This window comes from Myxocyprinus asiaticus, chromosome 41, assembly GCF_019703515.2.
Source record: "Myxocyprinus asiaticus isolate MX2 ecotype Aquarium Trade chromosome 41, UBuf_Myxa_2, whole genome shotgun sequence".
NCBI lineage: Eukaryota > Metazoa > Chordata > Actinopteri > Cypriniformes > Catostomidae > Myxocyprinus > Myxocyprinus asiaticus.
In genome coordinates, this window is record NC_059384.1 from 739,589 (window position 1) to 751,985 (window position 12,397).

General features: G+C 38.8%; 1 protein-coding gene across 1 annotated transcript in view; it reads right to left on the reverse strand.

Annotated features, from left to right (window-relative positions):
- Positions 1-12,397, reverse strand: part of lama1 (laminin, alpha 1) — an 89,199-nt gene that overhangs the window by 56,979 nt on the left and 19,823 nt on the right. Inside the window, exons 5-13 of the mRNA XM_051682541.1 lie at positions 10,243-10,422; positions 9,960-10,049; positions 8,070-8,187; positions 5,502-5,680; positions 4,834-4,939; positions 4,549-4,706; positions 2,859-2,999; positions 2,471-2,632; positions 1,972-2,073 (exon numbers count right to left, since the gene is read on the reverse strand). Coding sequence (XP_051538501.1) covers positions 1,972-2,073; positions 2,471-2,632; positions 2,859-2,999; positions 4,549-4,706; positions 4,834-4,939; positions 5,502-5,680; positions 8,070-8,187; positions 9,960-10,049; positions 10,243-10,422 — 1,236 coding nt within the window. The remainder of the gene's footprint in view (positions 1-1,971; positions 2,074-2,470; positions 2,633-2,858; positions 3,000-4,548; positions 4,707-4,833; positions 4,940-5,501; positions 5,681-8,069; positions 8,188-9,959; positions 10,050-10,242; positions 10,423-12,397) is intronic.

Sequence of the window (12,397 nt, forward strand, 5' to 3'; positions counted from 1 at the left end):
TTGGTATGAGTTTATAGACGTGGCTGCCCAATGAAATAAACGATACTTATCTGTGAATTATATAATTATAACATTACGTACATTGAGCAGAGAAATTAAGCTGAGTATCTTACCTGATATTACAGTGGCCATTCTTAGCAATTTCCGTGATTTGTCTCTCCTTGTTAATTTTATTTTCGTATTTTTTGTCGTCAGATGGCAAAAAATCAGCATGATCACATGGGAAGTCGGCATGCTGTTTCTGAAAGTTCCGGTACTCTAGGATCGGCAACAGTATGCCGACTCACTGACATGCCCTATCTCCCATCGGACATATTTGGAACGGCTCAACAACAATTACTTTCCCTCGTGGCAGGACTGGTAGTGCATTGCATCAGTCGCACGGGAGACCACAGTTCAATCCCCAATCAAACGAGGAGTAATCACGTTTGTATAAACAATCACGATATCCCCAACATTGTATTTTGTCTCTACTAATGGTTAGGGTTAGATTTGGGTTTTGGTTGGGGGGGTAGATTAAATAAAATAAGCATTTCTCTTCACTGTTTTACACCCTGTTCAGCTGAAAACAATTATTTTTACAACTGGCTTCTGGCGAACCCTCCTGGTAATAAATGGATGTCACACTTGTTTATATGCTCTGAAACACTTACCGCTTTAGCCTCTGGGGGCAGTGTTTTTAAATTCGGTCAACATATACCGATTTCGGCTAAAGTAAAATCGGCACACACTTGCCGGATTTTATGTGAGATCAGGCTGCAAAAAATCTACATCCAAACTGAAAGGCATGCAGCAGGCAGATTGGCGCGCATAAGTGTGATCTTAACGGTAGTTCATGTAGGTCAAAATACATGAGGAAAAGCGTTGTGAAAATTCAATATCAGCAATCACAGACATTCGCATTCGGACGGGATTAGATTTCTCAGAGGACTCTTTGATTTAGCCGAATAACAGAAGGTAATTTGCTCTGGAATTTTTACATAGGCTGTATGAGAAAAACACAGACTTGTCAGATTCAGACTTATTAAAATCACAAAGTACGTCTGTGAAACACGAATTTCCCTAACCTCCTCAGGGAAAACTTGTCCCGTCTGAATAGGGCTAAAGATTACATTTTCAAAAACTCAGCATATGCATTTTAAATTAGATTAAAAAGAGTTACTTCAGCATGGCAAATGTCAAAAGGTAAAACCCAGAGCACACTTGATATTGAAGACTTAAAATATGGGGGGTCTGGGTATCTCAGCGAGTATTGACGCTGACTATCACCCCTGGAGTCATGAGTTCAAATCCAGGGTGTGCTGAGTGACTCCAGCCAGGTCTCCTAAGCAACCAAATTGGCCCGGTTGCTAGGGAGGGTAGAGTCACATGGGGTAACCTCCTCGTGGTCGTGATTAGTGGTTCTCGCTCTCAATGGGGCGTGTGGTAAGTTGTGTGTGGATCGTGGAGAGTAGCATGAGTCTCCACATGCTGTGAGTCTCCGCGGTGTCATGCACAACGAGTCACGTGATAAGATGTGTGGATTGACGGTCTCAGAAGCGGAGGCAACTGAGACTTGTCCTCCACCACCCAGATTGAGGCGAGTTAACCGCGCCACCACGAGGACCTACTAAGTAGTGGGAATTGGGCATTCCAAATTGGGGATAAAATAAAAAAAATACAAAAGGTTTAAAAAAAAGACAAATGTAAAATATTTCGTTTTTTTAAATAATGCTTAACTTGTGTACGCTCACATGTATTTAAGGTGCAAATATAGCCTAGTACTTCACTACCGTTCACTCTATGGTTACAACACTTCCTTTCAAAACCTTTTAAACTAGGTTTTTAAAAGATTTCTCCTTTTCACCATCTCAAGCATCCTTATTTGTTACTGACCCAGAAACAGAAGTACTGATGTTATTAGCTGTACTGTAGAAGTCTAATTCAGGCTGAGAGAAAGTTCAATTCTGTGTTTCTTTCAGCTGAACTTACCTCAGTAACGACACTGAAATGTGCATGAAGGGTTTTGTCCACATTCTCTTCAGATATGTCATACGCGACGCTGTAGCTCAAGAAACTTCCATATGACGTCAGCTGAACAGAGAGATGGTACAGATATAATCAGTAAAAACTGTCTGCGTATTGTGTTGATACGTTTAAAATGGTTCACTCAAGATTGTAGGTCCATCAGCTACTAGTGACAATGTTTTAAACTCAATATTAAAACATTTTAATATTTTAAAATGCAAGTAATGCTGTTCATATACAGTAGTTATGAATGACTGTATAAAGTGAATCTCAAGAAACATTGAACATGTTTTGAATTATGAATTATTATTAACTTTAATTTCATAAATCAAATGGGGACTGTGAATGTGTGAGAGATAATTAACTGTAAACTTTATAATGAGTCAGTCACAGAGTGTAATGACAGATCAGCAGATATTAAGCAAATGCAGACATGTTTTGAAGGTTTGTCGAATCAGAACACCTTATTATTGAGGAAAGACTCCGGTGCGGCCCACGACCACAATGACACCGCGCCTATGCTCGCCGTGGCGTTGGAGATGATGAGGTTCTCTTCAGAGATAGGAGATGTGAAGATGGTGGAACTCTGAACCGATCGGAGGAGAACAGCATCTCTGTGCATCACCTGAGAGACAAATCAATCAATCAATGACATCATCACGTTTCAATCTTCCCAGTCTAAAGCTACTTTTGGATGGTGACTTTCAGCATTTACCGGCATTCAGTGATTTTATTGCAGTCCAAATTGGAAATGCAAGTATTTTTCTTTTTGACACTGCGAGTGATATGAACTTGTGTATTTGTCAAAATGGAGGCTTGTTTCAACAAGCATAAAATTATCTGTAACCTACCGAGTCAGTGAACCAGGTTGAACTCTCACACACATCTGACACTCCGAAACAGAAACACTCTGTACATCCTTCTGGATTACTGGCCTGCAGGTTATAAAAGCCCTGCTTACACAGATCACAGTTAGAGCCCATCACATTCACCTGCACAGAGAGAGACAGACACACACATGGACAAAAGTTACGCAAATGTCATTTGACTTTATAAACATCTTGAAAAAGTTGATCTATTTTTAACTCTTTAGGCTCGGGCCCGTGAGAATAGTATTTTTTTTTACAAAATATTAATAACTAGTGTCTTGACCAACACAAAATAGGTATCATTAGAAAGCTTAGAAACTCTACTTTACAATGCATGCAGGAATTATGACCAAAACTGAACAAGTGCTTTGAAAGAGTAGAATACAACAAGCCTATTTGTTTTTCTCACAGACAAAAATATATGTATAAGTATATGTCTTTGACAATTATGTTGGTGTTGCTTGCATGCCGCGCTTTCATTTATAACTTCACAAAAATAAACGGAACATAAAATATCATTACTTAGGAGGAGATTATCTTTCAAACGAGTCCACACACAATGTAATCAGATGCATAGATCATTAGATAATCCACATGAAGCACAATGTTACATATGACCACCAGGAGATGGCGCCAAATACATGACACAGACTCAATGATGACTCAAATGACACAGAATGAAACTCATTCTGTGAAATCTCATTACTAAAATCATGTCTGCATGCTATGCAAACCTTTAGTCATTGTTGTGTTTGCATGTGTAATTAGTTCTTATGTGCAATTATTATGTTTTATTTGTTTGGAGATGTTTTAGACACTATGATAAATTATTTTTGTAATGTTATAACTTTTGATTGCTTTGTCGTATCAACACAAAATTTTTCTCAGATACAGTTAACATTATTGGGAACAAAACAAAAGCAGTTATTTACACCCAGAGATATATAATGTCAAATAAGTAAAATAAAAAATAAAAGTACATTTTTGGCTAAATTTCTTTGTGATTTTTCAGCAGTTACTTAGGTTGAGAGTCTCAGAATTTATCATAATCTATATCATTAAAAAATGTGACAAGTTTTCTTTACAATGATACCAAACACTTGACCCTCCTTGTTTGTTTGTTTTTTTAGTTATAAGCCTTTAAGTTTGGGTATGCCACTGAAACAGGAAATCTTTAAAAACACACTCAGAGCTTAAAAGGTTAACTTGACATGGGGTCTTGATGTACCAAGGTGGTAAAAAAAAACTGTATATAGACCAACAATTAAAAAATATCACAGATGGAACAGCAAAACGCATCTTGTGTGAACGTCCCCTAAATCTTTAGCATTTAGTCTTTAGTGTTAAAGCTGAACTGTGACCACACAGAATTGCAAAAGTAAAAATTATTCTCAAACTACCCCCTTCTAACGTTTATCGAACAAACAGATAGCCCCGCCCCCCAACTCACGCCATTGGTCGAGTCAGTGTTGCTGTGACAGAGTAATTTTTGTTTACAGTTTGAGAATTTAATCTACAAATGGCTTAATTTTAGTTAATTATTCAAAATAAGCTGGGAAAGGAGAAAGTATTTTAAAACTGAAAAGGTCTGAATGTTTATCCTCTCGGGAAGGTGTGTAATTAAATGAATGTGTGCAGTAATGTGTATGTTTGTGGAAGTGTTTTGATGTACCTTGCACACACACTCTCGGCAGGGGTCGATGTTGTGACTTCCATCAAGGTTACACTCGCAGCGCGTGCAGAGCGGGAAATCTCTGAAGCCAAATGCACAGCGGTCACACTTATCACCTGCAAAACCCTCCTTACACAAACACTGACCCGCAGTCAAACCTACACAACACACATATATTAATAATTTTGAAATGTCAACTTTAAAATACCTTTAATACCTTATTCAGAGATTTCTGATCTAAATGAAAGAGGAATAAAATAGGGCAAAGATTAAATGACATTTCACCTGTGTCTGGATCAGCGTGATGATCGTCTCTGATACACACAGGACTGACTGATCCTCTCATGTCACACTGACACCTGACACACGGGTTATCAGAGTATGGAGACACCTGTGACACAAAACACAGAAATGTAAAGATAAATAAACATTATTAAATGAATTAAACGTTTTTCCCATATGTTTTTCTTAACATACTTTACCATAACGAGAAATAAAAATAGACACAAATGAGTCATACAGTAAGAGTATAGAGCTGTAAATCACATTACTTGCTCTTGAAGAATTGAAATAAGAAATTAGTTCATATTGAAATCTCAGACTTTTGAATCTGAGCACATTTTGAGAAATGCTTGAGATCTCTTGAGAAACTCTCAATCAGTGGTTCTCAACCAGGAGGCCTCAGTAAACAAGGGGCTACAAGATGGCTTAAAATTCACTAAAACACATTGTGTTAATAATCTTACTTAATAAAAAATGCTAAAAAAATATAGATGTACAACATGTAAACTTGTGTCATATTTCTTATTTTAATTCAACAACTCCCTTCAACAACTGTTGCATACCGACCCTGTTTATGACCTTAACTGTACAAAAACACATACACAATCACAACATAACAGACAGACATCAGCACAGTGTATCACACACACACACACACACTCATTAGGCACCTTGTGTGGTCTGTAGTAGCCGTCTGCACAGGTTTGGCAGTTCACTCCTGCAGTGTTCTGAGAGCAGTTGATACACACGCCTCCTCCTGAAAACTGTCCGTGTGTGTTCAGACTCAACTTTAGATCTGCCACAGTTTGGTTGTAGTAACAGTCATCCGCCTTGTTGTGACAGTTACATTCTGATCAATCAAACAGACAATACAATGATCAGTTAGATGGGGGGGCCCTAAATGGGGGGGCCAGCCTGGTGGTTTGACAAGGATAAGGCATACGTCCCCCTGACCCTGATCGTGAATGTAACGTGGTTAGCTAATGAGGTCTTGTTGAGCATTTTTGATGAGAAAACGGATGGTACAGATATAGCTAAGGTGAGCGTCGGATGACCAATGGCCCAGTAATCATATTTGATGCTCAGGCGGGGGGGGGGGGTGTTCCCTTTTTTCACCCAATTTGGAATGCCCAATTCCCAGTGCGCTCTTAAGTCCTCGTGGTGGCGTAGTGATTCGCCTCAATCCAGGTGGCGGAGGATGAATCCCAGTTGCCTCCGCGTCTGAGAACATCAACCCGTGTATCTTATCACGTGGCTTGTTGCCACAGAGACATAGCGCATGTAGGCTTCATGCCATCCGCCGCGGCATCCGCGCTCAACTCACCACGCGCCCCACCGAGAACGAACCACATTATAGGGACCACGAGGAGGTTACCCCATGTGACTCTAACCTCCCTAGCAACCGGGCCAGTTTGGTTGCTTAGGAGACCTGGCTGGAGTCTCTCAGCACACCCTGGGATTCAAACTAGTGAACTAGAGAACTCCAGGGGTGATAGCCAGCGTCTTTTACCACTGAGCTACCCAGGCCCCCTCGGGTAGGCCTTTTTGGGCTCCCATGGTTGCGGCACCGATGCAGAAGGAATGGCTTGAATATAGTATTTCTGAGATGCCGGATTTAGTCAGAACAGATTTTAAGTGTTTTTGGAACCAGAATCGGGAAACTGCTTGGTTTTTATCATCTATGAAAGGTGGATCGAGAGGGTTTTTGGATTGTGAACCTCTGTAGTGGAGGTAAATTGCTAGTGATTGAAAGGGCTGGATGGGAGTGGGCAGGTTGAAAATGAAAATTGGATGCCCTCTTTTGGTCTGGTCTGTTTTACTCTGTTTGATAAGGTATCTGATTTTCTCGTGGTCTATGATATGGTGGGATGGATTCTTGGGTCAAATTTTGCTATGGTAGTGAGTTCTGAACATTGGAGGAAACTGAAGAAGGTGAGGATAAACATTGCGTCTAGTGTTTTTGAGGTGTTTGGAGATATGTAGCCCTGGTGGAGGGTATTTAGACATTGGATGAGCAGGTCGATGGTGAGGGGTAGCCTAGTATTGGTTCTGGTGGGTTGGGATATCCATGATGAGGAGTGAGATCTGGGGATGGTTTATTGTGGGGGAATGTATTCCAAAAATTAATTTGTGGAAGAATTTGGGATGAAGTTCGCTTGCGGAGGCAGCCTCACACAGGGAGGGGAGTAGGGGAGATTAAAATGGTAGAAGGGAGGGGAGCGGGGTCTGGAGCGGGGTTCTCCAATGGAGGTAGCTTCATGTGGGAATCCGCTCTAGTGGCCCATGGATAGGAAGGGGCAGAGGGATGGATGTTGGCAGAGAGAATAGGTTGCGTGGAAAAACTAAGGCGCCTGGAACATATGTGAGGCAATGTCAGGATATGCGCTTGCATGGGCATTTGTGATATGAACGGGCTGAGTCAGATTGAAACGCTGGGGAGTGTTGGAATGATGATTGAATTAAATAGATAATCTTTTGTTTCCCTCATGTTCAAATGAAGCTGTAATAGAACTCAAATGGCATGAAGCCAGAGCAGCGCCCATCCACGGAGGCAGGCTTATGCGATGGACCGCTCCGGGTGGAAAGTTTAGAGAACATATGAGCAGTCGTAGAGAGCTGTTTGACATGCATACGGAAGCAACGTCATGCTATAAACTGCTTCGGCAGATAGAGCATAGAAAGAAAGACAGTAAGAATATAACACTTAACGTGGTAGCGGTCAATACTGCAAAAAATAAATGAGCTGCTGTGGTAGCTTCTGTTGAATAACCAGATTGTTTGGATGGAAGAGCTGTTCTGGTGAAGGCGAATGCTTTGCAGCGAAGTTGCACCCAATGATCCGAGTCGCTTGCATGGGTCTGTTCGTGGGCAATGGGCAGGGCTGAATGCCAGAAGACTCGATGCCACATAGAGGAAAGCAACTGTTTATAAACGCTTACTCTGACAATGTGATTGGTCTGATTAAATTACCTTGCTCCTCCCTAACTTACTTTATAAAACTCCATTTAAATTGTGGAAACATCACAATAGTATTTGTTGCACTGACTTTATGCTGATTTTAATCATTAATCATGATGACTTTCTTCTGTGGAACAAGAACACAAAAAGAGATGCTATGCATAATGTTAGCCTCAGTTACTTTTTCTATACAAATGCAAGTGAATGGTGATTGAGGTTAACATTCTGTGTAACAGAAGAAAGAAAAGACATTCAGGTGTGTGTGTGTGTGTTGGTCTTACTCTCGCATGTGTTTCCGTCGGAAAGCGTTCCAGGTTGCCATGGCTCCTGATGGTATCCTGGGCAACACTCATTACAATTTTCACCACAAGTGTTGTGCTCACATACACACTTCAGTTTCTGAGGAGACACAAGAGAGAAGAGAATGAGACACAAACACACACATGAATAACAAACAGAATGGGATAGGGGTGGAGAGTCTGGAGACAGTGAAAGGCACAAGGAAATATGTTACAACACTCTAAACACAACAGAAAGACCACACACACACACACACACACATATATATATATATATAAACACACAAACACAAATACACACAAACACACACACACACACACAAACACACACACAAATACAATTTAATGAACAAACTAGAATCAACACAGCTGGGCATATACAACCAGTGTTAGGAAGGTTACTTTTAAAAAAGTATTCCACTACAGATTACAGAATACATGCTGTAAAATGTAATTTGTTTGATACTTTGGATTACTTTTTCAGCAATGGCAGATTTTTTCACTTGTTTTGACTATAAACAAGTAAATAAAATAAGAAAACACACTTATATAAAAAACAATTATCTTAAAAAAGCCTAAATATCTTTTGCAGTTTTGCTACTCAAGTACATTTATCTTGTTTTAAGGATTTTAGATATTTTTACAGAAAAACAATATTTAAATTCTCATCAAGAATAATATTTTGAGGGTATCTCAGCGAGTATTGGCACTGACTATCACCCCTGGAGTCGTGAGTCGAATCCAGGGCGTGCTGAGTGACTCCAGCCAGGTCTTCTAAGCAACCAAATTGGCCCGGTTGCTAGGGAGGGTAGATTCACATGGGGTAACCTCCTCGTGGTCATGATTAGGGGTTCTCGCTCTCAATGGGGCGTGTGGTAAGTTGTGTGTGGATCGTGGAGAGTAGCATGAGCCTCCACATGCTGTGAGTCTCCGCGGTGTCATGCACAACGAGTCACGTGATAAGATGCACGGATTGACGGTCTCAGAAGCGGAGGCAACTGAGACTTGTCCTACTAAGTAGTGGGAATTGGGAATTCCAAATTAAAGGGGCCAAAAATTATTAAAAAAAAAATTACAAAAATAAAATAATATTTTGCAGTACATCTTTGCTCTAATATCAAAAGTCTTACTAGAGAAAAAAGTTCTCCAACATGCATTTCCGTTATAGAATTAACAAATTAATAAAATATCATCGCGTCTGGTAAAAGATGCATGTAAAGGCAAGAAATAGCATTTTAGCTAAGCATAAAGCTAAACGTTCACATGACAATTTCCAAACTTCAAAACCCCATAGAGTTTACACAACAACATCCTTTTCTGATCGTATGTGGATTCTGTTCATAGAATGAGACAGAAAATGTTGCATGATGTTAAAGGCTACATTGGTTAGCATTCCTTGTAAAAATACCCTAACTGCATAAAAACCATTGACATGGCATGTAATCATGTATTTATTGGATTTACAGTATGTTTCATCTGTCAAAGTGTTTCTGTTTTTTGTTAAGCTATAGAAACACGATGTAGCTCCTCTATTAAGCTCCAAAGGGAAAAAGTTCCTTAATGATGTCATATCCACCTTTTCACTCATAACATTGTGAAAGTGCCCTCTGTCTGCTCGTATGAATGAAACAAATCAGAAGAAAGTGTTTCACTGCTGTTTAAAAGCTCCTTGGATCGAAACCCTGAAATTTGATAGTTATTATATATGTATAAAATAATACCCCCTTCCAATTTCAGTGACTTTAATGATGTCATCATGATATCAAGCTCACTTCATGACATTAGAGAGGCGGGACTAAATTTCACACTCTCATTTGATTGACAGCATCAGTTCCAGTGGGATGGTTCAGAACTTTGTGTGCGGTCAGTTACCTTGGTAACGGGGTCCCAGGGGCAGCTCTGGGCGTGCCCATAACAGATACACATCCCGCCCACTGAGATATCCTTGATAGAGTAATAATACTATAAACAAGACAGATACGAGGAGAGAGTGTTAGTGCATCACTTCTTTTTTTAAATCATTTCATATTAAAATATGATTGGCAAAACAATGATTGACTGGGTTTTAAATCAACTTAAAGAGTTTTCAAGTGCAGCACTGCCTTGACTTTGAACTCAGTGACCCACAGGTCAATTCTAAAGAGCTGTTTCATACCCGTCGGGTGACAATTGGGTCGACATCTTTGGGGTCGCGGTAGCTGAGGGTCATGAGGTCGGCGTTAAGCGTTCGGATTCTCTGCAGTCGCAGACGGATGTATCGGGCTGAGGTGAAGTCCAGAAGTTCAGGGGTCAGATCATCTGCGCTGGGGCGACCGTTAATAAGAGACGTGTGGATCTGTGGAGAGAAAGGAGACTTTACAACATCTACTGATCTGAAACAAGGATTAAATTTACTCTTTAAATTAACATAATTCTTCCTTAAAAAGACATTAAAAAGGTAAAACATCCAAAATAAATTGTATTGAAGTCAATATGAAAACAAAACTGATTCTGTGCACTCTCTTAATTAAAACTTTAAGCTCTGAAGGTGTTTTTAAAGATTTCTTGTTTCAGTGGCATACCCAAAAAAAAAGGAGGGTCGTGTTTGGTATCAATGTAAAATTTACTTTTTTTAGTTTTCTTATTTGACATTATATATCTCTTAGTGTAAATAATGTGGCTCCAAAAAACTGCTTTTGTTTCATTCTGAATCTTGTCAACTGTATCTGAGAAAATATTTGTGTTGATATGACAAAGCAATCAAAAGTTATAACATTACAAAAATAATTTATGATATTGTCCAAAAACATCTCCAAACAAATAAAACAATAATTGTACATAAGAACTAATTATACATGCAAACACAACAATGACTAAAGGTTTGCATAGCATGCAGACATGATTTTAGTAATGAGATTTCACAGAATGAGTTTCATTCTGTGTCATTTGAGTCATCATTGAGTCTGTGTCATGTATTTGGCGCCATCTCCTGGTGGTCATATGTAACATTGTGCTTCATGTGGATTATCTAATGATCTATACATCCGATTACCTTGTGTGTGGACTCGTTTGAAAGATAATCACCTCCTCTAAGTAATGTTATGTGATATTTTATGTTCCGTTTATGTTTCATGAAGTTATAAGCAAATATGCGGCATATAAGCAAACACCTGTTCACATGAAACATAATTGTCAAAGATATATACTTAGTTATTACTCGCTATATTTTTATCTGTGAGTAAAACAAATATGCTGGTTGTATTCTACTCTTTGAGAACTTTCCAACAACATATGACACATGGATATTTGATGAGTTTGATGTTTTTACTGATTGGAATAATATGTAGCGCAATTTTTAAAAATAAATGATCAAAACAGAACACTTCTGATTTATCTGCATATTTCAAAGCACTTGTTCAGTTTTGGTCATAATGTCTACATGCATTGGAAAGTAGAGCTTATAAACTTTCAAACGATACCGATTTTGTGTTGGTCAAGACTGGAGTTATTAATATTTTGACAAGTTTTTTTCTCATGGGTCCATCAATGGTTAATGTTCCTTGTCTTATTAAGCACGACTCATCAGTGCATGTTATTCCAAAGAAATCTTTGCCTTTCTAATCTTCCATACGAATCTAATAGCTTGCTTCATCTCTGAAATTACTCTCCTTTCCAGCTGACATCATTATTTCTCAACCAGCTGTCATAGAGAGACACTTTACACCATCCAATCAATTCAACAAGGAGAAAAATCAAGTTCTGGGCTACATTGAATTACACTGGAATGCACTGAATATTCCATTTCACTCAGAAATACATCAGATTACAAAAGTAAAATGGGTTATGAACGTTGTTTTAGGTTGACTTCAAGTGTCTAATCAGAATTCTGTATAGTGATTAACAAGGAGTTAACATGGTTCTGATCTTGTTTATCTGGGCTTTTTTGTCTCTGTAGCTCTGAGGTTTTATCTTAAGCTTCAATAGACTGAGAAAGCACTGTTTATTCTATCAGTTTCTTTTGTTTCAGAATATATTAATGCATCCATTGTATCCAAATGAATTTACAAAGAATACAAAATTGATATTTAGACCAAGAGCATGATATTAGTATGAAAAAGCATTTTGCACACAAATTTAGTGATTTTACGAATTGCAATGAATGGTATTTCTGTAGGCAATTGTAGAGCTTTTAAACACTGTAATGAATGGTAGGAAGCTTTCCAATATACCAGAGCATACAAATGATGAGAATATGCATTTCTAAAGCAAAGTTTAAGCTTTGCAAATAAAGAAAGCATGCAATTAGTGAGAAGTATCTAAAGTTAGTGATA